Genomic DNA, 27468 nt, shown 5'->3' on the forward strand with positions numbered 1-27468 from the left:
TGGACTTTCTCCAATTTGTCCACATCCCTTCTGTAGTGGGGGGACCAAAACTGGACACAGTACTCCAGGTGTGGCCTCACAAGTGCCGAATAGAGGGGAATAATCACTTCCCTCGATCTGCTGGCAATGCTCCTACTAATACAGCCCAATATGTCATTGGCTTTTGGCAACAAGGGCACAATGCTGACTCATATCCAGCTTCTCCTCCACTGTAATCTCCATGTCCTTTTCTGCAGAACTGCTGCCTAGCCAGTTGGTCCCCGGCCTGTAGTGGTACATGGGCTTCTTCCTTCCTAAGTGCAGAACTCTGCACTTGTCCTTGTTGAATTTCATCAGATTTCTTTTGGCCCAATCCTCCAATTTGTCTACATCACTCTGGACCCTATCCCTACCCTTCAACATATCTACCTCTCCTGCTAGCTTAGTGTCATCTGCAAACTTGCTGAGGGTGCAATTCATCCCATCATCCAGATCATTAATGAAGATGTTGAACAAAACCAGCAACCCTGGACTGACCCCTGGGGCACTCCGCTTGATACCGGCTGCCAACTAGACATCGAGCCATTGATCACTACCTGTTGGGCCCGACAATCTAGCCAGCTTTCTATCCACTTTATATTCCATTTATCCAGCCCATACTTCTTTAACTTGCTGGCAAGAATACTGTGGGAGACCATATCAAAACCTTTGCTAAAGACCAGATATATCACATCCACCGCTTTCCCCATCATCCTAGCAGTGGATCAGTTTTCCTAATCTAGATGTGTCTTACAGTTTTTAGGACATAAAGAAGGAAAAGGCTTATTGGATCTCTCCTCCCCCCACCCCCCCGCTTCACTCTTTGTATATCCAGATTGGGTTAATCACACTCTAGTCTCAAATTTGTAACAAATATTTTATCTAATCCAAGCCATGAGACTCTAAAAACAAAAACCTGATATATTCATGCACATACATTAAACAGATTAAAGTAGGTCATTGTTTTTCCTGAAAGAAAAATCTATTCATAATTTTCTATTCCTTTTAATTTTATATAGGCACACCATCAAACATTTCTCAAGCTAAAATATTACTTGTGTAACTAATTTTATTCATAAATATTTAAATCAGTTGAGTTTAAAGCATCCTTGTACACAAAAACCTTCCTGCGCGTCAACTATATATATATGCAATTGATATTAATGGACAGTATTTGCTTTTACTTTAGAGTAATTTCAGGTGTGGGTTAAGTTTTGATATGCATCTATGACGTGAAAGGAAAATGTGATTAATATCTTTGGTGTTCTGGTTGCAAACAATGAATAGGTTATAATTCATAAATGAGTAAATAATAATGTGACTTTTTACTGAACCCTCTAACCAAAAATATTGGACAATTTTACCAACACGAGTTATTTACATCTCACAAAACCCATGCGAGGAAGATATCCATTATTAGTCCCATTTTTCTAATTGAAAAATGAAGACATCTGTTATGTGACTTGACCAAAGACACAGGAAAGTGAGGTACAAGGACAAGTCAAGTTAAAAACAGAATCCCAGTCTCTAATGTTTTTCCATGTTTTGTTTATAGGCATATAGCATGTAGGCAGTAGCACCACATCTAAATTATTCTAGAATGAGAGAGACTCGAGCAGAGAAGACCAACTTTAATGATACGTTCAGATTTGAAGAGACAACTGCATGAAAACTAATTATCAGCATTTCTTTGAGATCAAACTGCCTGCTTATTCAGTCACAAAGTTTGGAAGCCTCCCCGTGCTTGTCTATATGACCACTTATTTTGCTGAAAGCTCGTGTGTAAATCTACTCCATGCTAGCCTGCCACACACTAACTCTCCAGGTGGACCCAGCTGTCGTGCACTAAACATTTCTCAGTCAGTTTTGACTATCACACTTTGAAATGGGAGTAGATTAAAGCACATTAGGGAACATTTAGCGTGTCAGTGGAACCCACATCATTACTTAGTGAGCAACACAGTAATGTGGGGTAGAGTCACCCCAGCTTGCCACAAACTAGGGTGACCAGATGTCCCGATATTATAGGGACAGCACCGATTTTGGGGTCTTTTTCTTATATAGGCTCCTATTACACTTCACCTCCTGTCCTGATTTTTCACATTTGCTGTCTGGTCACCTTACCTAAGTGTTCATTTACACAAGCCCTGAATAATAGTACCATTAGGTGAATCCAATAATGTTACCATCTCCTCTCATCCAGTCCCATTGTCGTAACCAAGTAGGTAATGCTTCTTCTCAAATACCTCACTGATTTAGTTCACAAAAATAGACTATATCTACATTAAACATGTCTTTTTTATCATCAGAAATTGTCTTTGGGTCAGAGCCTGGCTCTAGGTCCCTCTGTACCCCCATCTTGTAGTTCTAGTTTTTGCAAACATTAGGGCCTTCATGAAGAACAGCATCGTCGAGAGGGCATTTCAGACCTCCTCATCCACGGGGAACTTTTCTGCTTCTATTGCATACTGTTTACGTCAGCTTACTCTCCTGCTGCTGTACACACCAGCCATGTATTTGATACTCATCTGGCTCCCATCTATGGAAGTACCTGAGCATCTTCCAAGTATTTAAAAATAGAAATAACAATGGCACTTTCTCTCTTCCTCCCAACCAACAGAAGAAATAGCTTGATGAGTTTGTGGGTGTGTGGGGCGTGATGGTGCATAATTTATTGATGGAATGTTAAGTCAAGGGCATGTATTATTTTTAATTTAATTCTGAATGTGGAGGGGTCTGTGGTCATTCTGATCTCCTGTGGGAGTGAGCTTCATAGATCCAACTCCTATAAGAGTTGTTTGTCTGTCTCCACCTATTCTTTTTCACTGATTTTATGGGTCTGATAAACACCAACTGTACCAGGAGGTTTACATAGCTATGAAGGGAGAGAGATGTGTCATGCAGCTAGGGCCAAAACCAGTGGAGAACTCTGAATGTCTGGGCACTGGAATCAATGGATGAAGCCGAGCTACTGCACCTAAGAGTAAGCTCTCCGTGCCTAAATGGACACAAATGAAGTGCCTATAAGAAGAGAGGGCTCGGAGTCAGACTTCTACTTCAACACTGGCCTCAGGATGGACTTAATGCAGTCTCTGAGGGATACCCTTCTAAGTTTTCAGAGCTAGTGTTCCAGCCTAGCAATACAAGACCCAAAAGGAAGACATCTTTCCTTTAGGTATAAGTGGAAGCACACAGACAGAGCTGTTGATTAAAGCTGTGAAACCATTATTTGAGTTGGAAGAAGTGGGGAGAGAGTGGCAATGACTTCTGCACGGCATTTTATCCTGCTGCTCACTTCCCCCAGCAGTATAGTCAAGAATGGGATCATCACATGAACAGGATGCAATGCCTTATAAATGTAAAATAATCGAATATGCATGCTTTAAGGACCAGGCATACTTCTGGATCATTTTAGCAGTTTTCCTGTGTAACAGATGCACAGTAATTCCTCTGCAAATAAATCTGCACATATTCCTCAGAGTCTAAGGACAGAGTTTAAAGTTCAATGAAAACTGCAGTTCTTTAAGTTTTCTTTAACCTACTGTGTCTTCTGTAGAGAATATAAATTGCTCACAAATACTTACTATGCAACAAACCACTCAAATGTTACTGCTGCACTTCTTTTAAAATGTCATTAAATGTATAGAAGTTCTAGATATTGGGTTTCGCCTACAAAAGAGCTCAAACCCACTACTTTTACTAATGCAGGTATTCCTTACTTACACAAAATCAGTGGGATTACTCACATGAGTAAGGGTTGCAGGATTGGGTTTTAGGAATATTAACACACGGCAAACCCTTCATTATGTATCTTTAATCCAACATTCAAAACATACTTGAGACTCAAAGGAAATTGCAAATCCAATGATTACACATTAAAAAATAGTTACACAAAGGAAAAAGGAACCATTTCAGTATCTTAATTAGATTCTGTTTTGCCTATTATATTAGTAGCAATGAAACTTATTCAGTTTGAAAATATTTTGATTGCAGGTTTTGTAGATATAATACAACTGCTTTTCAAATCTGCTTTTAATCAAGTACACAGATCCACCCAAAACCTGCTCTTCAACCTTGATCCCGCAAGATGCTAAGCACCTTTGCAATCATACAGCAAAACACTTAATCAGTACTTAACTTTAAGCTCCTAAGTACTCCCATTTGCTGGACATGGGCCAGAGTGCTCAGCATCTTGCAGAACCGAGTCCTCACTGAAGGATTAAATATAAACTCGATCAAGCTTCGCTACTGCTGGAGCCAACATCAAGGTTATTGCAGTTCTGAAGCCAAATAGAGATTTTACGAAATTTAGCTCTGTTAATTCTCAAATGTTTTTATGTATGAAATCGAAGGGCATTCCCTTGTTAACATTTTATCGCATTTCTTGGCTTATTCAGGTCAGGTAGATGCACAAATCTTGGCTGCAAACCCTATTAAATAAGCAATATTTGTCTTATGAAAAGGAATAGAAATTGTTCCAATTTTTTTCATCTGGGTAGACCACCACCACAACCTATGGATCATGTAATTAGTAAAGCTCAGGCAGTAAATATAAAAGTGAACTAATTAGTTGTTTGGCTGAATAACCATTTGATGGTAACTGCACACTAATTGTTTAAAAACAAAAACAAACAAACAAACAAAACCCAATAAATTTGAGCCGAATACTAGCTATCCTTCCACCACTAACTACCATAGACAAGATATGGTGCTTTCAGGCTACTACATCCCCTCTGCACACAGCCCTCCTTAACCCGCCCTTTGAAATACATCTAAACAAGGATTTCCAGTTCAGCTTGCAATAATCATGAAAAACGTTGTTCTTTTCCTCCAACCTCTTAATGTAGGCAATGAAAATCATGTAAGAAATCAAGATATACATTACAATAATAACTTCAATCAAAGAGAGAGTTAGAAACAAACTCTGTATATTTAATCAAAAATTATAAGTTAAGTACTCTTTAGAAAAAAGAACAGGAGTACTCGTGGCACCTTAGAGACTAACAAAACTCTGTGCTCTTTAGAGTTTATGCCTAGCAAACAGAAATATTTAATATTTAACATAAATACAGTTACATTTTAAAACAGTTTTGGAATAAATGAATGATCTGTCTCATTTAAGATATTTATTACCATGAAATATTTCAAAATTATTAAAGAAAATATATTCACCTTTCTTGTCATCGAAGTACAGAGTCTGTTGAGCTGGATTTGACCACTGGAGGGAGGTGTTATCATTTTGATCAACCCTGCAGGTCAAATTTGCTGTTCCCCCTTCAACAACTGTAACATTCTGTGTGAGTGGAAATTGCCCTTGGCTGCCTGAAGGGGATTAAAAGAAAATAAAAACAAAAAATCCCGATTACATGAAAGTTATAGAACAGAATTTATTACATTAACTTCTCACAGCCTGCACAGTCTGAATTTGATGTAATAGTCTTACCAAAGGGCGGAAAAAAGATATATCAAAAATATGTTCTCTGTATCAGAGAGATAGCCAGGTTAAATTTAAGAGCTGCAGATTATTTAATATTCATTATCTTCTAGGAAGTATCCTACAATCCTTATCCCTCCCTATTCGGACACACAAACTGAAAACCATGTCCACAGATGCTTCAATATATTATATATGGTTCTTATTATGAAGAACATGGTTAAATGTACCTAAAAACCAAGACTATTTATAACATCTGCTAAAAGCTGAAAATATATATAAAAACAACAACAACACAAACACCCCCTATGAAACTCTCTTTTGAAATCAACAGAGAATTTTTTTTTAAAGCCAGAAAGATAGGGTAGCTTACAATTTTGGGGGGGGGGGTAATTTTCTTGATGCTTTTGTTTGCCAGTTTTGGCCTTTTGTTTAAGAACAAGTGTGGTGTAAGGAAGTATCACCTGAAGATGTTTGGGGATAGACTTGATGCAATAGTCCTTTCACATCTCTAGTGTGATTTTATCCCAAAATGTTATAGAGCACATTAAGAATTTGCTGAAAAAAAGCTGTCCAAAATACCTCTTATACACACTCCCAGTTACATATTTATTATAAAGAGCAATTTTGTGAAATCAGCGCATACTTTGTTATATAATGGACAAAGAAGACACAAAGAGGAACTGTAACAAAAACAGGAGTTACAGTTTTTAATGTGTATGTGGGGAAAGCTTACAAGTAAAATATACTACTTGTTCTGCTAGAACCACTGGCATAAAGATTCTTATAATGGAGAAGTACAACACGTAGCTAGGCACTGAAGAGTATGAAAAACCTGAAGTGGAAAATATCCTTACAGTCCTATGTAACAAATAGGCAAGTTCACGCTTATGTCATACTATTATATCAAACATATTAACTGTCAATATACCAGTAGTTATACCAAATGCCCACAGATCTGGCATAAAACTTTAAGATAAGTATTATATTTTAGTGGCACTCATAGAACTCTGCCCAAATAAACAAGGGGTTGGGGTTTAGCCTATACAGAAGGCAAAAATGATTAAAAACAAGTGCAATTATGCAACTATGCAAAGAAACCATGAATAAATGATAGATACACACTATTGTTTGACTTGGTTATAGTGACAAGACAGAATCCAGGGCAAGTTTTGATGGCTGTGCAGTAGCTTATGCAAAATAAGTTTGGTTATGTTACTCCAGTTCCTGCGAGGCAGGCACCCACAAAAAACATTACCGCAGCTGGCAGCCTTGTTGGCAGTCTCGGAAAAAGTGCCAAAAACCTTGAAGACTAACTAGCCTCTCACAACTACACGTAGACCATCCAGTTCTGGGTTGGAATAAACTGGAGATCACTGAGTAAGCTTTCTGCTGCTGTAGAAAAAACAGAAGCAGCATCCTTCACACTCAATTTACATTAAAATACTTTATTGCCTAAATTTTTGTATTCTGAACAAAATAAATTAACAGCAGTTGCAGGAAAAGTCATCTCAATAAATAAAATCAAATGAACTCAACACAGTTTTAATTCCTCTATTAAAACAAAAATGTTTCCTTGGCATGAGACTACAGTAGCTGAAGGAAACATAGGATGAAAGAGTGGTCATCAAAATATGAAATTTGAGCAAACATTATTGGAGCAAAAACTGTACATTCTGTGTCAGCCATCACTTTTATACACTAAATTATACAGAGTAACCTGGAAAAAAAAAACACCTTTATATTTAATGGGATGGAATATTTATGGTAAGTAGAATATAGGGAATATTGGAAATATTATAACTAGTTTAACCACTGCAAACAAACACCCACTGTATTTGACATTTCTTGAAACACCTACATTAAGAATACCCACTGAATGAAAAATCACAATGAAGAAAAAATTAGAAAACTTGTCATTTTTCCATCACTTCTCCCCTTTCCAATCCCAATGTTTCAAGGAACCTCACAGCAATTCTTATTGCTTAAATTCAAGTTTTAAAAATCCAGAAAGGCACACACGGCATACTATTACTTCGACTAAATTACAGTAGGCTTTCCAAACAAATAACCTTCTAGTGCACAAGTTCTGGCTCAGTAGCTGTATAGGCTAAAACATTTTTGCATACAGAATAAGTAAGTTTGAACTACTTTAATACCATTAACACAAGTAGCTGGTTCCAGAGAGGACTGCAGTGAAATCCATCAGGCACATTGGAAAAAGAACAGGAAAAATAGTTTAAACAAGTGCTCTACAAGCAACTGTTCTAGAAAAATTGCTCAAGACCTTAACTACCATAAGAAAGTTTCATATACTGTGTTCATGGAGGGATCAATCCTGCAAGATGTTGAGCATGCTGGCCCTGATACAGCAAAGCACTTAAACATGTGATTAATTTTAGGCATCTGAACAGTTCCATTAAAGTCAGCAGTACTTAAAATTAAGCATGGATTGGGGCCATAGTGCTACGCATCTTGCAGGATTGAGCCGTTAATTATCTAAACGAGTACTAAATCCTAAAGAAGTCTTCTTCTAGATAAAAGTAGTTTTTGTAACCCAGAGAAGCTAGCAGCAAATTACAACAGTACTGTTGAAGTCCTCTCTTTTAGGGGGCAAAAGAGTAGTCCTGTGGAATTACTCCAGGCCTGAGACTTTGGAGACTAGATATATATTCCAAACTCACCCTTTGACTTACTACATGACTTCAGGCAAGTAATTTTACCTCTCTGTACCTTCTTACATGATCTACAAAAAGGAATATTGATAATTATTCATCTTACAAAATGCTTTGGGATCACCAGATGTTCTGTACTGTGTACATGCAGAACATTATTTTGATTAGACAGATGTATGTGTTCCCAATTTCTCTCCTCAGATTGCAGTACTTCCTGCTGGTAAGATGGAACACAGAAATACACAAGTTGAAAAACACTGAGATACCAGAATACTTCAGTTTAGCCTCTGTGTATCACGTCTATTCTTTCCTTGATGTTAGGAAAGATTTGCTAATCTATGTGGTGTATTTCTTTTTTCTCATCCAAACATAATTCCTCCACAGATACTTCTCTTATCCAGTTAGAGGCCCTTTAGTGCTACTAGGGCTGTCCTTGTGCTGCACCTTAGTCTTAAGCCGATCTATTACATGTTTTTGGAGCTTGGTTGTCACTATCTACCTCAGTGATTTTACCTAGGTGTAGAGATGGGAGAATAGTTAGAGAAATTTCTTGTGTTGTGGGTTGCTTTTGTGATGCTGTGGGTGGTGCAAGTGTGTGTGGGGGGGACCTATTGCATTTTTCAATGGAGTTCACAGGTTTGTTTCTCTAAAGAAGGAGCTGATAATTTCCATTAGCAGTGATCACTATTGTTTTCCTTAGGCCTTTACCAGACAGCAGAAGCATAGATTTTTTTCAGAGGTGATGTCTCAAGTGTTTCTAAGGGCTTCTAGAACTCATGGTATGTTAGTATGTGACGTGGACAAATTTCTTCAGGACTGGTGAAGTGGTTAATACCATACAGTCTAGTTCAGAGTTCTGCCTCGAGCTCTTCACAGAGGTCAGTGCATGAGTTGGAGGCTTGTGGTACACAGTCTGGGCTGATTAGCTGGTTCACTATGCCGTGAATGTGAGTGGGTCTCTGCTGGCCTTGATTTGGGGATTGCAAAGGCAGCGGAAAATAAGGTTCTCTTTGCTTTTGTCACTGCAGTGGTGTATTCCTGTAAGAAACCTTTGTACTCTTGGTGATATATTCACATGATTTTATACCGTCAGCATATTAGTCTTTTTGTCTATGCTTTTCATATGACAGTTCGTTGATGAATCCTGAAAATCTCTGCAGTAGATGTGGGAAAGAGGGTATGCTAACTGTGGGGGACATCAGGTGAGTAGAGTGCATAAGCAATTTGCTGGCACATTGGCTTTACATATTACAATGCGTCTAGCTTCCCAACATCCCTGTGAGGTATGTACATTTTATAACCATTTTTCTTATGTGGAAATCATGATAAAAAGAGAAGTTAAATGACTCACTAAAGGTCACACAGGAAGCCTGTAGCAGAGCTGAAACTAGAACGGATTTCTTCTACTCAGTCGTGTGCTTGAACCATAAAACACTCTTTTTCATTTTACCATCCTTCCTAACTTGAATCTCCTCACATTATTTCATTACTTCCAGTTTCAGCCAAAACCAATAGGCATAGGTGTGAGAAAATGCAAGTCTTGGTGAGGCAGATACAAAAGTAAAGATTTGATTCAAATCCATTAAAGTCAATGGCAGTCTTCATATTGATTTCAGTAGGATTTGGATAAGACTTTAAAAAGTGTCAGTCCTCTAAAAGGCAAATGCAAAGCATGGTCATTATTTTAATGGTGAGGAGAGGGAGACAACTTCCCATTTCAAATGATGCAGTGCTTATCTGACAATGAGCATGAGTGTAAATTAGTTTTGGCTTTTTTTCTTAGAAAGACAACTCAAAAGAAATTAAAAACAATCGGGGTATGATGAACAATCTAAAACGTATTTAATCAGTTTTTCAGGATTACTTTATGTATATATAATCTCTCAACATGTAAATCTCTCCAGAGATATAAAGCTTTATTTTGAGAAAACATCACAAGATGTTGCAATTAGGTTAGCAGAAATTATATCCTGATCTGAAATGTAGATGACTATAAATAGCCTAAACATGGGCAAAAGTTCAGGATCGGATTACTATATTACTTTTTAGTTTTTCAATTTTCTAGCAGGAATTAATGCTTTTGTTGTGTAGGGTTTATACCAAAAGTACAAGAGAAAGCTAGAACCCTGCAAGCTATGCAGCATGGTAATCAGCATACTGACACATGAAGAGGAGAGATGCAGAAATGAGTGTTGGTCCTAGTATCTGATTTCACTTCTAAACAAAGATATTACAAATTTATGATACAATAATGACAACCAGACTATAGACTACAATTCAACAACTGATACATAAAAGACCCAAAACTTTTTTCCCCATGGAAGGCAGCCCTCAGACAATCTAGAATGCACATTAAATTGCATCCATGCACCTTGGTCAAAGAAAAAGGAATTTGCTTTAACTCTAGAAGCAGAGAAATCCCTTAACTGGGTTGAGTGGCCTTTCCTAATTGGCTGTTTTGAATTGTATCAATTTAGTCCCACATTTGGAAAACAAATACCTCATACTTAATCTGCAGCATGAATGTCTTGATATCCCTAACTAAAGAAAAAGGAGAACAAGTCAAAAGTGTCTGCTCTCTCACTACTATTTTTTCCATTAATAGAGCCACTGCAAAGAAAATTAGGAGTTAAGAATATTGCAGGATTCACTTCTTAAACTACAGAACCTAAAAGGGATACTGGAAATAAAAAAAATTGCTCAGTTCTTGGGGTAACATTCTAGGATTTTTTTTCCTGGAAGGCCTAATTGCTAAACTAGTCCAATGGACAACAGTATACATTTATAGTAACTAATTTCAGAGTGAGGAATTTATGTATAAAATAGACATGGAAGGTGTCTTTGTAACTTCCCCTTGAGCCTATATTTGTAGCTGCATAATTTTGCAACAGGAAACAACAAGACCACCAACAGAAAACAATAAGGCCACCAACTCAAGACATAACTGAGTTAGAATCTATTTCAACTCTATATTCTTGGAGAAAAGAGCTTAAATTTAAAAAGTGTACACAATTTTATTTAAACTAAGCTATAAAAGCAAATGAGAAAAAGTGAAAAAAAAAGGACTGAAAATATACCCAAGAAGAGTGTTATTGCCTGTAATTTGATGGGAATTTAGCATAAATTCTTATATCGATTCCTTTATACTACTCCCAGATTATGGGTCATAAAATTATTGTCTCATATGTAGTGCTGGAAAAACTGCAGTGGGGAAGATAATTTATTTTTATTTTATTTCTTTGGATTTCTAAAAAAAGAATAAAAAGTGGCACCTATCCATAATTCGGGGTACACAATATAAGTTACCAAACCAAAAAACAAATTAAACCATGGTTTGTCCTCTCCACCACACCATCAACCAACAGAACTGAACTTCCTACTTTCCATAAAAGGAAGGATGGTCCAATGATTAGAGTGCCTGCCTGAAACTTGAGACACCTAGGATCAATTCTTTGATCCACAACACACTTCTTGTGTGACCCTGGGCAATTTAACTTAGTTGCAGTGTGTTTCAGATCCCCATCTGTAAATGGGGGGTAATAGCACATCTCTACTTCACAGAGTATTGTGAGAACAAATGCATTAGAGACTGTGAGGCACTTAGATACTACAGTAGCTATCATTTAAGTACCTAAGATAGGAAGAAAAGAAAAAAAAACAAACCACACACACACACAAATCCCATCAAATCCTCTGCAGCAGTCTGTGCAAATTTAGAACATATCATTTGCTTCTATCCCAAAATAGAGACAGTCTGGCATGAGAATAACAACCATTACCAAATACCGGCATGAAAAGAATTCAGTTCTCCCCACGTGAAGTAAACATAGAAACACGTGGTACAGAAATATCAAATGTTAAAATGCAAATGCTTCTAAAATGTTTTGCTAGAACCTTAGATGATGTAAATCAGCGTAGCTCCATTGACTTCAGTGCAGCTATGGCAATTTAAACTAGTTAAGTATGTGGCTGCTTTCTTGGACAAGAATATCCCACTATATATTAAAGACAAGGGAGACAATCTATTCGCTATGACTGGTGGAAATAGAGTGCTGAATGTATTCATTTTAAAGCAAATGGAAGAATTTTAAAGCTCTGTGGTTCTGCTTTCTTAAGTTACACAACAGAATCTTCCATAAGGCTTGAGGATAGAGAGACAGAGTAGTGGACAAATGGACAATTGAAGCTGAAAATGGACTGTCTGTAACTCGGTCTTGGTAAAGTAGTAGTACTTTGGGTACCTTTTTGTTAGCAGAGTATGGGTAAAGGTCTTCTTTATACAAGTACTGCTTTAAAATATTTAATAGTAAATGTTAGAAATTAAAATGTGAGACTGAATCTGTCAAATACTTAAGATACTTCGTTTTTGGTTTTCTGCTGGATATTTTGGGGGTTGGCTTTATTTTATTTTTTGGTTTTAACTAACAGTTATGGCACAGATGTGTTAAAAAGACAAAAAAAGGAGAACTCCAAAGTGTTTATGATCATTTAAAAATATTTACACTAGCTGTATGCAATATTTACAAACCATACTGCTAAGTCCTCAATTAAACACTACAGAAAAAAAGCCTAAATCAGGTAGGTTGGATAATTTGCACTGGAAGATCTAAATGAGATATAGTTCAACATCATGCAGTGCCCAATACTCACTCATTTTCATCTGTCCTGATCTCTCCTGATATTGCACAGATAATCAAAGGTTTTGCAGTGTGACAGAGTGGTCCAGCAGCCTATCCTATAAAAGTCTATCATTCATTTGAAAAACATAGAAATTATTGTACATTCTGATTTGGAAACATCGTGTGGAATGCCTGAATGCTCACAATGTGACCTTTTTTTCCTAGTTTTGTAGACTCAAAATGTTCAGAAAGAATAGATATTCATCCAAAGCTTTGGATGGTTATTTGTATTGAATGCAAACTATAATTGTTTCTAAGCAGCACACATCCCTGGCACCATTTTATATTTTCTTTAACAAATTATTTAAAAAACTGGAACTTAAACTAAGATCAACATGGACCTCAATACAGACTTTTTTTATTCTGGCAAAAAACAAAAACAAACAAACAAACTCACTCAGTGGCAATGAAGAAAATATGAGAAAATTAACTAGGCAGCATGAAGCAACGCAGTGTTTGCACATACTAGCAATCCCTTCTTCAAATATATTCCACCTAGAATCAGGTGTGCAGAACAAAGAAAAAAATAAGCAGTCATATTATGGTACAAGTGAAAGAGTTTAAGGGTGAAAGATGTCTTCCTTTGAGGGAACTGCCAGAAAGAAAGGAGATAGTACTGAAATGGAACTTCAATAATGCCCAGAAAGTTAATTATTTTGTGTTCATAAAAAACACTATCTTTCTGTAATGCCATTTGAAGGGTCAATAATCAATACCTAGAGGTGACTATTTCCCCTTCCAACATGAAGAACACTTGAAAGGCAGCTAGCTGAGTGAACAGGAACCTATGACCACATTCCAAGACAGATTCACAAGAAGACTCAATCACTTAACTATGTCCTAAATTGAGATGTCAAGCTGGAGAAAGTATTTTTTTTTTTAAAGAAGTGATAGACAGTTGGCCCGATACTTCAGGACGCAGAGTAAAGATGCAGGGCTTAGTCTAGGATAATGAGATTCTCCCCCACGCGCGCACACCCCCCACCCCTTTAAAATGGAAGAAAAGGCAGTTGGGTCAAATTGCTACTCTGTGGAATGCGTATGTTTCAGTAATGCTTTATTCAGCCCAAGGTTAAAAAGATAAGTATAGGCATGCACATTTTGCAGAGCTTTGTTCTGGAAGGTTTGACAGATACCAGTATATGTATCATTGCCTGCAAATGAATTATTTTTGCAGACTTTCTGAATCAGATCACCAAGTTTGCTCTTTAAGCCTAACAAAACTGACTTTTTACAAATTGATGTTACTCATTGAACTACTTAGCTCTAGTTACGTACACCAGTGCAGAAGCTCATCGATTCTTTAAATCTTCCTTTATGCATACTGCAGGAATTTGTTCTTACCATTAGACAATAAACAGGGGAAGAAAAAAAAGAAGAAGAAGAAATGTGTGCTAACCACACATTACACCATCCCATCCCAGACTATAAAGAGTATCCAAGTGGTTTTGTAGGTATTCGGAATATATTCAAGTAATTTCATATGGTCAGAGGTGAAAGCAGAAATAGGGACTTACTGGTACACGACTGGATTGGGGCCAGCTCTGGCCTGCAGAAGGGGAGTGGATGGGGGGGGGTCAGAGCCAGCCCCGGCCCACCCTGTACTGGTAAGTGCCCTCCCTCTCCCCCACCGGGGAAGCAACGGCAGCCGGGGGCTCCGGCAGCAGCTTAAAGGGGCCAGGGCTTGGCCGCTGCTACCGCCCCGGGCCCTTTAAACTGCGTCCGGAGCCCTCAGCTGCCGCTACTACCCCAGGACTCTGGCAGCGGGTCTCCAGGGGCTGTTTAAAGGGCCCGGGGCTCCCCTGCCTGTACCGCCACAGCCCTTTAAATAGCCGCCTGCGGCCTATGGAAAGGGGTGGCAATTTGGTGGTGGGTCCTTCACAGCTTTTTTTTTTTTGCCACTTGGAGCGGCAAAAACGCTGGAGCCAGCCCTGCCTTTAAATAACCCCCGGAGCCCCGCTGCTGCTACCCCAGGGCTCCAGCAGCGGGGCGCTGGTGGCAATTTAAAGGGCCTGGGGCTCCAGCTGCTGCTGGGAGCCCCAGGTCCTTTAAATTGCCACCTGGGGAAGCCGGGCCGCCCCGGTACGCCATACCGGCTCCTGCCGGTACACCGTACTGGGGCGTACCAGCTTACTTTCACCTCTGCATATGGTATATATTTCAAAATGCGTGAAGAGAGAATCTTGTGATAGTTCAATGAAAGCCAATTTCCCTTTCCCCCAATTCAGACTCTCCTTATCTAAAGCAGAACAAGAGAAAAGTATATTTAAATACTGATCTTGATTCTGCTCTCTGTGTTCTAGGGTTGGACGTGAAAGGATCTTTCTTTAAGAGACACAATTAAAATCAATAGTGTTCTTTCCTTGCTAATTGGACTTCACCATCCCTTCAATCTTCTGAGTTTACTGAGTGACATCAAATCATATGTAAACTTCTTTAGGCCCAAACATTTTCTCACACATTTTTGATTGATCTCTTTAATACTAATTCAATATAAGAATCTGAAAGAACCCCCCTATTAACACCTCACCATGTATCTTAGTTCCTTTCTCCTATCTGATCACCATCTAGGTCTCGTCTTAACTAATTTTTCATTCTTTTTGTAGCCAGTGCAAGGAAGGAGAGAGTAGAAAGAGGAAAACTGTTAAGTTGTAATCATAAAGGTTGGAAGCTGTATCAAAATGTCATTCTCTCATATGATTATCAAACATGTTTCTCAGTGAAATATTCTGTTACCTAAGGGAAGATAATTGTAATGTTTAGCTAAATTATGACTATGTAGTGAGATCTATATCCTTAAGTTATGTAATTAGGTTTTGCATATTTGAGTCAATTTTTTTTTTTTTTTTAAAGCCTTCAAATAAACTCTGGTAAGAACAAATATTCTTCATTGGAAAAGGAGAGGGGAAAAATGGAAATCACAATCCTAGTAGATGAGGAGCCTGATACTTGCAGATGGTTTTCAACTAAACAAGCAACACCTCAATGACTTTGAGTTGATCAACATGTAGCTATAGCCGAGTCAACTCAGAACATTCCCTAAAGGAACCATTTCTGTTTTTCAAAGAGCAAAAGCCACAGTGGTTAATAAGATGTGTTTTCCACTTTTGATCATTTGTTCATTCACAAAGATTTCATTTCTGGTGATTTCACCCATCATGTCAATGTTTACTTTCTTTGATGTTCAAAGTCTTTTGTAGTGCCAAACTAGATCTACTGAAACATTGCTCTGTTTAAGCAAATAGAAGTTGCTGAATGAAACAACTGGTAATTTAACTCAGAACTTGATATTTTCTGTAAATGTTATACAAGTAAACCAGAATAAGGGATTTCACTCTGGGAATCTTGTGGCGATATAGTTTCAACTAATGGCCAAATGCTACTAAATCCATGGGGCCAGATCCTCAACTGTTGTAAGTTTTCATAGCTCCATTAAAATAAAGTTACAGAACTAAGACAATTTGCATCAGTTCAGGATGGGGCCCCTTATTCTCATCACTTGGACAATTGCTCTCAAATGTTATCCTGCATTATGCAGAGCAAATGCTGTCCCAACCACCAATAGAATATTATGCATTTCTAAGAGAGACTGAGAAGGCCTCTTTGTGGGTCTACAAGTTTGAGTAAACCAACTGTGCAGATTTTATAATTTTCATTAAAATGAATATTTGGGGGACCTAGCTGGCTTGCTTCCATTAGCACTAAACAACCATCTCTGTCTCTACTCCTGTAACTGACAGTTAAGGTTATATCCTGCCATTCTTTCATGCACAGAACACTGTTCCCTAAGTCAACTTGAGCTTTGTGTATTGATCAATTACTGATAGGCCCTAATTAGTGTCATTTACATGTAGTTTTAGATAAGGATATGATTTATTCATGGAGATCAGTGATGTTACAGGCTCTGTGACTTTAGCAGCCCTCCCTGACTCTAGCTTCAGCGGTCAGTGCTGGGGCGGAGCAGGAGTTATACGTCCCAGACTCACGGCTTTGACTGGAGAAGGGGCCACCCCCTTCTCCCACCCCCGCAGCTGTGACCCTGCCCCATGGCTTCAGTAGGGTCTGGAGTCTGGCCTGTGCCCCATAACTGTGGCAGATGGGGTGGGGGAGGAATGGACAGCCCCAGCCCAATGAGAATCCAGGTATCATTTTTCTCCCTCCCTATTATTTTTAGTAAAAGTCATGGGCAGGCCAGAGTTCCTGTGAAATTTTGTGTCCGTGACTTTTACTAAAAATAACCATGACAACATCTTCAGATAATTTACTTACAGATAATTAAATATTTGAATGTGGTCAATTTTGATATAAAATACTTACTGTGACAGACCCAGACCAGTGGGTTACAGGAGTCTGGTAGAGGGCAAATATACTGGTCACTGGATGAGTAGTTTTCTGTTCCGTGAGGGACCAGAGCAAGGGCTGCACTAGAGTAATCAGGAACCTGCTAGAACCAGTTAAGGCAGGCAGGCTAATTAGGACACCTGGAGCCAATTAAGAAGAAGGTTCTAGAATCAATTAAGGCAGGCTATCAGGGCACCTGGCTTTTAAAAAGGAGCTCACTTCAGTTTGTGGTGTGAGTGTGAGGAGCTGGGAGCAAGAGGCACAAGGAGGTGAGGGTGGGCGGGCAGGCGTGCTGTGGGACTGAGGAGCACAAGCGTTATCAGACACCAGGAGGAAGGTCCTGTGGTGAGAATAAGGAAGGTGTTTGGAGGAGGCCATGGGGAAGTAGCCCAGGGAGTTGTAGCTGTCATGCAGCTGTCACAGGAGGCACTATAGACAGCTGCAGTCCACAGGGCCCTGGGCTGGAACCCAGAGTAGAGGGCGGGCCCGGGTTTCCCCCCAAACCTCCCAATTGACCTGGTCTGTGGGTTCTTCCAGAAGGGAAGGTCTCTGGGCTGTTCCCCAACGCACGTGGTGAATCTCTGAGGCAAGAAAATCCGCCAATAAGCGCAGGACCCACCAAGATAGAGGAGGAACTTTGTCACATTACATTATTTTATTGGCTTTTCTTGTTTATCTCTATGGCCTATCTGCGCTCTATCTATCTGCTGATATGGCAGAGCTGATGAGCTGCAAATCTCCCTGCTGATTTAGGTCAGCAAGCTGTTCATGAATCCAGCAGATGTTTCTGTTATCTAGGCCAATGGAAACCTTATGGACCCCTTCTTCTTCATCTCCTCCCAGGAGCAAATGTTAACACAGCAGATATCTGGATGTATGCCATACAGCAACAAAGACAAGAAAAAGCTGCTGTGGCATCTATAAGCATAGTACTGTATACAGATATGTTTTGTTCATCTCTAAGATTATTATTTACAATTACCATACTTACTGCATTCCCTTCCACATTATATTCTTGTTTTGAAGATATGTATGGGCCCCACTCTTCTGTGCTATTAAGCTTCAGTGGACCACATAGATGTAAACTAGAACAGTATTTTCTTGCATTATGTAAACTTCCATTTCAAGACAAGACAACTTTAAAAGTGTGTACAGGAATCTGCAGGCCATTTTTAATAGAGTGCCTAGAACATGCTGGAGATGTTTAAAATATGACTAGGGGATTTAGGCACATAGGATGGGATTCACAAGGGGACTTAGGTACCTATCTGTCACTTTAGGACCCTAAAACAAAAAATTTAGATCCTCAGGAGCCCTGCTGAGCTGCTGCATAATTATGTGGGTGTCTAAATTTCCCCAGTGATGTCCCCTAGGTTCCTACATTTCTGCTAGTCGGTATATTCATAGCTACCTCAATCCTGACACCACCAAACAGCTTAGTGCCTAGCTCAAACCTAAACCCCTACAGGGGTCACAAACTAGATGTTCTCTTGCTGGGCGCAATCAAGTAGATGTGCTCAGAGGCCACCTTGCCACAAAGCACAGCGAAAGGTTGTGATGCCTCTCATTATATGATGTTTAGCAAACTCACCCAGAATATGGGAGCACTGGGTTCAAATCTGTCCTCTGCCTGATGTGGACCAGGTCTCCCATCTCCCACTTAAATAGTCACTGGAGCTGGGACTTGAACTTGGTTCTGCCACATCCCAGGTGAGTCACCTGAGCATTGGACAACAGAACCACTCTCTTTCACTCTGACCCCACGAATACTTAAGTATTTTATACAAAGTGGAATCACCGACACTAGCAATTGAGACAGACCCACCCCATATGGGCCAGTGATTAGGGCACTCACCTGCGGATTTGAACCTAGATCTCCCCCATCCAAGGTGAAAGCTCTGCTGACTCTGCTTTTGGATATAAAGGGGAAAGCACTTCCTCCATCTCAGTTTTTCTTGAAAAACTGAATGCCAGGCACCTAACTCCAGGAGAGAGTTCACAGCTGTGAATCTTGAGTGGAAGGAGGCACCTCCCTCCAGCCCAGAGTTAGACTCTTAACTCCCTTTGAAGAGCAAACCTTAAGCCACATGCCTCTCCTTGCTCAGCATTTCCTACTGGCAAACTTAGGCACCTAAAAATGGGGTTCGCAAAAGTCAGTATGTGAGTAAGGAGTGGCCTAAATCTCCCCATTGATTGCATAGGGAACCTGGGGACCTAACCGGAAGTTAGGAATTCTGTTTGGCAGCAGGACAGCTAGGAGTTAGGAACTCAATGCTCAGCCCAAGCCCCCTTTGTGAATCCCAACCACAACTCCCACTTATTTTAAAAATTTACTTTTATAGAGGGGAAATTGTGTGCCTAAACTCCTTAGATGCCTTTGCAAGTTTCAACCTAGAGCTATACATTTTTCATTGTTTATTCATTCATTACAACCATTGTATGTTCCATTGTAAAATGGTAGTTCCACCACTACTAGTACAACAGGAATGTCAATGCATGTGTCTATGTCCTGCACATAATCTCCGGTTCTTCCTTAGTCATGTAATTTTAGTATGTTTTCTTGTACCAAGGATTCCTTACATTTGCTGAACACAGTTGCAGCTGTTAGGTAAAACTGCGTTCAAGTGTGCGCTCAACCAGTTCTAAAAGTGGGTCTTGTGTTCATTAAAATTCCAATAAAAGAACCAAATAGGCTACAATAGCCATATTATTGCATTAGTATGAAAAAGTTTCCGAAGTTTGAAATGTATAAAACACAGCAAATCTATGGAAATTATGTTTTATTATATATAAAATCTCTCTCTCTCTCATATATATAAATAAAATCTACCGAAGTAAAAGAAACCAGTGAGTATACTGATATATGCATTAAAGTAATTTTCTAGCTCAGTGAATCCATGTCAGAAATGGTTGCCTATGCAAAAATAACACTTCTTTCTTTGCTCTAAAAATCTTTTAGTTGAAGACTTTTAACTTTTATAAATTACTGAATTATTTTAAAGGTGATTTGGTACCTAATAAAATGTTGAGCTGAATGGGTTTCTTTGTAAGACAACTGCAGCGTCTGAACACGGCTACTGGGAAAGTGTGCACTAAACTTGTTCTGCATATTAGTGAAAAATAGTTTGCTTTGCATATGTTTAATACTAGACAAAATGAAGGCTCAATTTACAGGGTAGCTGGAAAATTCCATTTTGGATCACATCAGTATCTCTTTAGTCTTTGTGATTGTGTATAAAAAGGGATTTTTCAGGACTAAACGACAACAGTATTTTATCATGAGTAACAAGAAGGAGTGCAGTTGTTGTAGTATCTGTAAAGACTAGAATGGAAAGTAGCTGCCAAGTGCCCAGATTATAGTGTCAGAATGAATGAGTGCAACACACATCCTCACAGACACCAAACTCCACATTTTCAAAAAGTGATGTTGCACTATAATATTCTGTTCCACTTCAGTAATTAGCAAAAACTGCTCAGGTATCAAGGACAATTAGTCCCACTTGTGGTTCAAGGATGGAGGACAGGTACAAGTCCTGTGATGCACACGCGTGAGAACCACACAAGAAAATTAACAAAAGTACTCAAGGATGAAAATATTTTAATTTTTTTTAAGTGTGTAGAGTAGTTAAAGAATGCAGAGAAAAATAGGGATCCTAGCAGTATTTATTAATGTGGAGTTGTCAATTTAGAAGGTGAGTAGGGTTGCCAACTTTCTAATGGCACAAAACCAAACACCCTAGCCCTGCTCCTTCCCAGAGGCCCCACCCCTTCCTACTACATTCTCCCTCATTCGGTGGCTCACTCTCCCCTACCCTCACTCACTTTCACTGGGCTGGGAAAGGGGCTTGGGGTGTGGGAGGGGGTGAGGGCTCCAGCTGGGGGTGCAGGCTCTGGGGTGGGGCCAGGGATAAGGGCTTTGGGGTGCCGGAAGTGTCTCCAGGCTGAGGGATTCGGAATGTGGAAGGGGTTGAAGCAGGAGTTTGGGGTGCAGCTGGGAACGAGGGGTTCAGGGTACAGGAGGGGGCTCTGGTGTGTGTGTGTGTGTGTGTGTGTGTGTGGTCGATCTCTGGGCTGGGAATTGAGGGGTTTGGAGTGCAGGAGTGGGGCTCTGAGTTTGTGGGGGGGGGAAGCTCGGGGTTACCTCACGTGGCTCCCGATCAACAGCACAGCGGGGCTATGGCAGACTGCCTGCCTGTCCTGACACTGTATTACATGTGCCCTGGAAGCGGCCAGCAGGTCCGACACTAGTAGCTGGGGGGAAGGGGGGGCAGGAGGCTCTGCACACCGCTCTTGCTCTCTGCAGGCACTGCCTCTGCAGCTCCCATTGGCTGGGAACCAGCCAATGGGAGTGCGGAGCTGATGCTCGGGGTGGGGGCAGTGCACGGAGTCCTGTGCCCCGCCCAGAAGCCAGACCTGCTGGCTGGTTTTGGGGTACAGGACAGTGCCAGAAGAGGAAGGGACCAGCCTGCCTTAAAGGTCCGGTCGGTGGTGCTAACGGCCTGGTTGGCGATGCTGACTGGAGCCGGCAGGCGGTGCTGACCGGCGTCGCCAGGATCCCTCTTCGATCGGGTGTTATGATTGAAAACCGGACCCCTGGTCACCCTTACGTGAGTGAGATGATATGTTTTATTGAACAAACTTCTGTTGGTGAGAAAGACAAGCTTTTGAGCTTAGACAAGCTTTTGAGCAGTGTAAGCTCAAAAGCTTGTCTTTCTCATCAATAGAAGTTCACCCAATAAAACATATTAACTCATCCACCTTGAGTCTCTCATGTCCTGGGACCCACATGGCTACACCCCGACTGCATGCAGTTTAGAAAGTGGGTAGTTATGTGAGTGAACAGTTTGAGCTGTAATAAGCACATCTGCATGTAACAGTTGTATAGTTTTCTTTCCAAACGGTTCCGCTAAATCTATCTTAGCTAAATTAGTATTTAAGGTTTCTGGTTTTAGGCCAAATCTGAAAGGAAACATTTGAGCAACATATTTACCCAGAACACCTACGATTTGCAGTGTTGGGGGATTTGTACAACCCTTAAAATCTCCCATCCTCACAAGAAGTACATCCCAGGGTCACAGAGATAGGAGGATATTTGATATAATAAAAGATTATTATTTTTTCAGCTCCCATACAAAATTATTTTAATTCCTAAAAAGAAAGACTCCTTAAAAAGAAGACAGACAAGAAAGAAACCACAGTTATGTGATAAGGGCAGTACTCACTAGCAACACTACTGTAAACAGACAGAGTCAGCTCTTCACAGTAAAGTGGAATACTTCAAATATTATTCATGCCTAGGGCAGGTCAAAAATTACAAGACACATACTGATTTGATGTCTGTCTTTGATTCAAGGTTAAATTAACTCTCTATTGAATTCAGCTTTTGTTATTGTTATGAAGTACATCCCCCTATCATTCATATTTGGGGTCAGGTCTCAAATTGTTTTAACCTGCTTACTGAGTTTGTCATATGCCATATCTGAGCAAAATTGTTTTATTTTTTTTTAACCATAGAGCAGCAGGGAATGAAACAGAGTTGTTTAAAAAACAAACAAAAATACAATTGCTACTTGGTTTTGCCCTCAAATCCCTTCCCTCCCCCCCATTTGCGTATGTATGCTTGCTTGATGTTAACCTATTTTGCAACCAGTTCTTTAGTATTGCTACCCTCTGCTGAAAGCTACCAGATGTCCTGGGCCTTGCAGTCTACTTCCTAGTGGAGAAGACCTCAGTGACACGGAGTTTGGGTATATTCTAACTGTAACTTGCTTTATTTACATGGACACAAATGGTATACAGGCAACCCCTGCTTTCAGAAATCTCAGCCCAATCCCCAGAGAATGACTCTGCCTCAAGAACTGAGTCCAATCAGAGACCCAGGCTGTGAGCAAACACTCCTGCTGCTTGCGCAGTTCCCTCTACTCAGAACCTTTCATAACAAAATGGCCACCACACAACATTTTCCCAAGACTGAACTCGTTTGCAAGCTACAAAAAGGAATATAGAAGACTATGTAACAACATCACATAACACTTACCAGGACAAGCATTTTAAAAGCCAATAACAAATCACTTTTCATATCATTAACAGTAAAAGAAATGCACGTACTAGTAACATTTATTTATGCTCTATTCACTTTTATGTGTTGCTTCATACTTATAAGTAGAGGAACCAAAGGCTTGATGATGTCAAGAAACAGCAGTAAAGAAGCTTTTGAATGCAACACTTCGTACAGTAAGCCTGAGTGAATTCTGGTCTTGAGCACTATTAGGAGTTTGAGAGAGATCTATAGACTGTTCAACAGACTTCCAATTCATTTCTATAGCATCCACTTCATTTTTCAGTTTCTCTCTCCCAGCACAATAACCATGAACATTGGTTAATCAAAACCAGTATTGCCAAGAAGAGTCAAGTACAGGGCAGGAAAAGTCTGGCCCATTCTAAAATAATCTGTTTATAGGAAGTCAGGAAAAACAAGAATTTGATCTTCCAGGCTGATGAGAGCCTTAATTCAAATCTATATAACAGGGGTCGGCAACGTTTGGCACACGGCTCGCCAGGGTAAGCACCCTGGCGGACCGGGCCAATTTATTTACCTGCTGACGCGGCAGGTTCGGCTGATCGCAGCCCCCACTGGCCGCGGTTCACTGTCCTGGGCCAATGGGGGCGGTGGGAAACCGTGGCCAGCACATCCCTCGCCCGCACCGCTTCTTGCCGCCCCCATTGGCCCGGGACAGCGAACTGCGGCCAGTGTGGACTGCTATCAGCTGAACCTGCCGCGTCAGCAGGTAAATAAACTGTCCCAGCCCACCAGGATGCTTACCCTGGCGAGCCGCGTGCCAAATGTTGCCAACCCTTGCTATCTAAATTGAGAAATAATTCCATTTGCAGTATTTAAAAAAAAAAAAAAAAAAAAAAAACCACCTTCCACCAGCCAAAGGAGGTTCCCTGATGTGTTCTGTCAACCCCACCTCTTCTGTGTAACTGTCTCTATGTGCGTGAGTGGGAAAGAGAGAAAAGACAGAGGAGAATATGCACTGAATAAGAATGTATTGTTAACATTAGAGATGGCTCAAAGCCTAGCCTAAGAGTTGTTTCTTCACATCATTTAAATCCACATACACAGGCAAATTATGCATTCTTTGTGAAATATAAATGTATGTCTTTAAAATACGAAAACAAATTGTGTGGCTTTAGCTAAAACATAAAATTTGCCCTGTCTTCTGAGCAGCACAAAACAAGGGAACTGTTACAGTGTCTGTTCCACTGAAAAACCCAACATTATTTACACAGCTTTTGGGCAATTATTTTGAAAGTATAAAATCTCTGTAGCTTATGCATCTCATTTCTACGCATGAGCATTTCCTTTCTGGGAATATGCATGGATCCTCAGAAGATGTCCTTCATAACAATGGCTTTTAATGGCTCCATTCTGTGGGGGCAGAGGTAAAATCTTGTTTATATGTTCAGCAAGAGCTATTTAAACATAGTTGTGTATATATGCACTGAGCCATAAGGCCAATGAACATTTTGTTTGCTGGCCTAGTCCTTGAAACAAGCCACAGGGTCAGTACTCCCTCATTAACATAGTGTTGGAAAACTAAAGTGTTCAAAAAGCAGAACAGGCCCAAAGGAATTCTGAGATCTTAAATAATAAATATTAGGTTCTGGTTTCATATTTTTAAATTTTCCTCCACATCCATGAGGCAAATTTACTTTTCCACATGTTCAAATGATTCCACAAGTCAGGACTTTAAGAAAAGCATGAAATATTGCAAGACTTGTGATAAAAATCATGAGAGTTGGCAACATTACTAATACACTCTTAAAAAAAAAAGTGAATGCAGCTGTGTGGAGAGTGGGTGTGTGACGTTGTGCAGTCTATATGGTTTTATAAAAACATGATAAGTGAATATAACGTAACTGGAATATGCTTCATGCAAAAGGTCTCTTGTAAGGTATCATTACAAAGCTTATAATCTACTGACTGTGATCATCCGATTTGTATAAAGGTACCAATCTTGTATCTAAAACTAGAAATATAAAATATAACTCTGAGGGCCTATTGTAATTATGTAAAGTGTGGGCCATTAATAATGGTTTGGAATCTTGATGACTCCCATTAATCAGGCCTATTGTCTGCAGATGGCTGTGTTTACCTGTGAGTGTGTGTGTGTGCTGGCAAGTGGGCAATGAAGTCTTGCAGTGACATGTGATCATGTCACCTGAACTGGAATCCATCTTTAACCTGGTGCTTTTCCAGTGACGGGGGGTGGAAACCCAGAGGGACAAAGGGTTCCCGCCTTGTGCAAAAGATATATAAAGGGGTGGAACAGAACAAAGGGGAGAGAGGAGCCATCATGAAGAATCCCCTAGATATCACCTGAGCTGCAATACTTGGAACCACTTAAATCCTACTGTCTGTATTTAATAAAATCACCTTTTATTTAGTAATTTACTCAGAGTATGTATTAATACCTGGGGGAGCAAACAACTGTGCATATCTCTCTATCAGTGTTATAGAGAGCGAACAATTTATGAGTTTGCCCTGCATAAGCCTTATGCAGGGTAAAACCGATTTATTTGGGTTTAGACCCCATTGGGAGTTGGGCATCTGAGTGCTAGAGACAAGCACACTTCTGTGAGCTGTTTTCAGGTAAACTTGCAGCTTTGGGGCAAGTGATTCAGACCCTGGGTCTGTGTTGGAGCAGATGGGAGTGTCTGGCCAGCAAGACAGGGTGCTGGAGTCCTGAGCTGGCAGGGAAAACAGGAACAGAAGTAGTTTTGGTACATTGGGTGGCAGCTCCCAAGGGCGTTTCTGTGATCCAACCCGTCACAGGGTGTTGAACTCAGAATCACACGCATTCATCCCATGATCATGTAGTCTTTACACATTAAGCTGGTACTGTGCTAAAGGGGGTGGGGAGTAAGAGAAAGAGCACTATATACCTGGGGATTACAGGTGACAGTGTACTACAGTGGCGTGGAAGACCCACTTGATGGTTGGTCGGAGGTCTGCCACACCTGTGGTACTCAGAGCTAAGTGTCTCCTTCTCAACTTTCTAATCCAGTATTTTTGCCATATGCCAATCAAGAGCCTCTTGATCCACCCCCTTCTCACAATAAGAAAAAGGGACCAGAGTGTCTTTTTTACCCAATTCCTGACTGAAGATACTGAAAAAAAAAAGAGTATGAGACGTATATAAATTATTAGAAATGTTTAAAAACAAAAACAAAAGATTTTTTTGCAGATCTTTTGCTGAAAGTTTTCACTGAAGTTTTATAATTTTAAGTTTTTTCCACCCAGTTCTGTATCTACTATAGAAAAATTCAGAATGAAGGAAGGGGGGTGGAGGAGAAAGAAAGATTCAAAAGTAATTTAGATCACATCAATTTTTAAAGTATTCACCGGGGAAATGTTAGACTAAAATGTGCTGTAATAAAGAACATCTTCCAACTTCCCAAAACCACACCAGTTGCATAAGCTATGACCACCTGCACCAAGAACAGATATGCAACAGCAAATGGATTTGCATCTGAAATAACTAACATGTTCACTTGCTAAGGCATAGGAATTAAAGAAATATTTTTTCTGCAACTCATTTATTATAGGATGTCTGTTGGCTTTAAAGTATTGATTGTGACTCCCTTTCTAGATTTGTCAACTTTGTAGAAAATATTTGCTCAATATTACTTGCTCTTAGTGATTAAAAACCAAAAACCAAGCACTCTATCTCCCCTGTGGTGCTAAGAAATCTTTTCCAATACAAATAAAAACTCAGATATGAACAGTGAGAGCAGCCACATGTTATTTGAAAGGAGATTAAGCACATTGCCATACTAGAGTTACTGAAATCAAACACATTCAATCAAAAATATGTCCATGACACCTGAAAATTTTTCCAAAAACAGTTGCCATCAGCATGGAAAATCAGCCCAAGAAAATCTATTGCAGGTAACATTTGCCTGGTTTGGTATGAACTAAAGAACACTACCCAAGAAGAGAGGACATAAAATATGAGTTAATTACAGCCAGCTCAACACTAAAAAAAAAAAAAAAATGATAATGATAATACAAATGAAAAAATAAGGAATACAAAGGTAATTTCTCTAACACATTCATTCCCCCTACAGCAACTCTTCTATTAAAAATGAGGTGAAAATGCTACATTTATCCATCAAGTGAGCAAACTCCTACCAAGGCAAAATGAGCCTTGCTAGTACTGTACATGATCATCCACAGATTACTGAATACAGAACTTGAAGTCAAATAGTCAGCAAAACAAAGGTTTTCCTACATTCCTTGTTGGATTTATGGTGT

At 39.8% G+C, this 27468-nt stretch overlaps 1 protein-coding gene across 21 annotated transcripts in view; it reads right to left on the reverse strand.

Moving 5' to 3' along the window:
* The window catches only part of CADM2 (cell adhesion molecule 2), a 1056973-nt gene that overhangs the window by 241842 nt on the left and 787663 nt on the right, over positions 1-27468 (reverse strand). For all 21 annotated transcript variants that reach the window (XR_010594295.1, XM_024102051.3, XM_065575421.1 and 18 more), the window contains one exon: positions 5191-5340. Coding sequence is in view for 17 of the 21 variants with exons in the window: in XM_024102051.3 (XP_023957819.1) it covers positions 5191-5340 (150 nt within the window). In the remaining 4 variants the exon portion in view is untranslated. The remainder of the gene's footprint in view (positions 1-5190; positions 5341-27468) is intronic.

This window comes from Chrysemys picta, chromosome 1 (assembly GCF_011386835.1).
Source record: "Chrysemys picta bellii isolate R12L10 chromosome 1, ASM1138683v2, whole genome shotgun sequence".
Classification (NCBI taxonomy): Eukaryota; Metazoa; Chordata; order Testudines; family Emydidae; genus Chrysemys; species Chrysemys picta.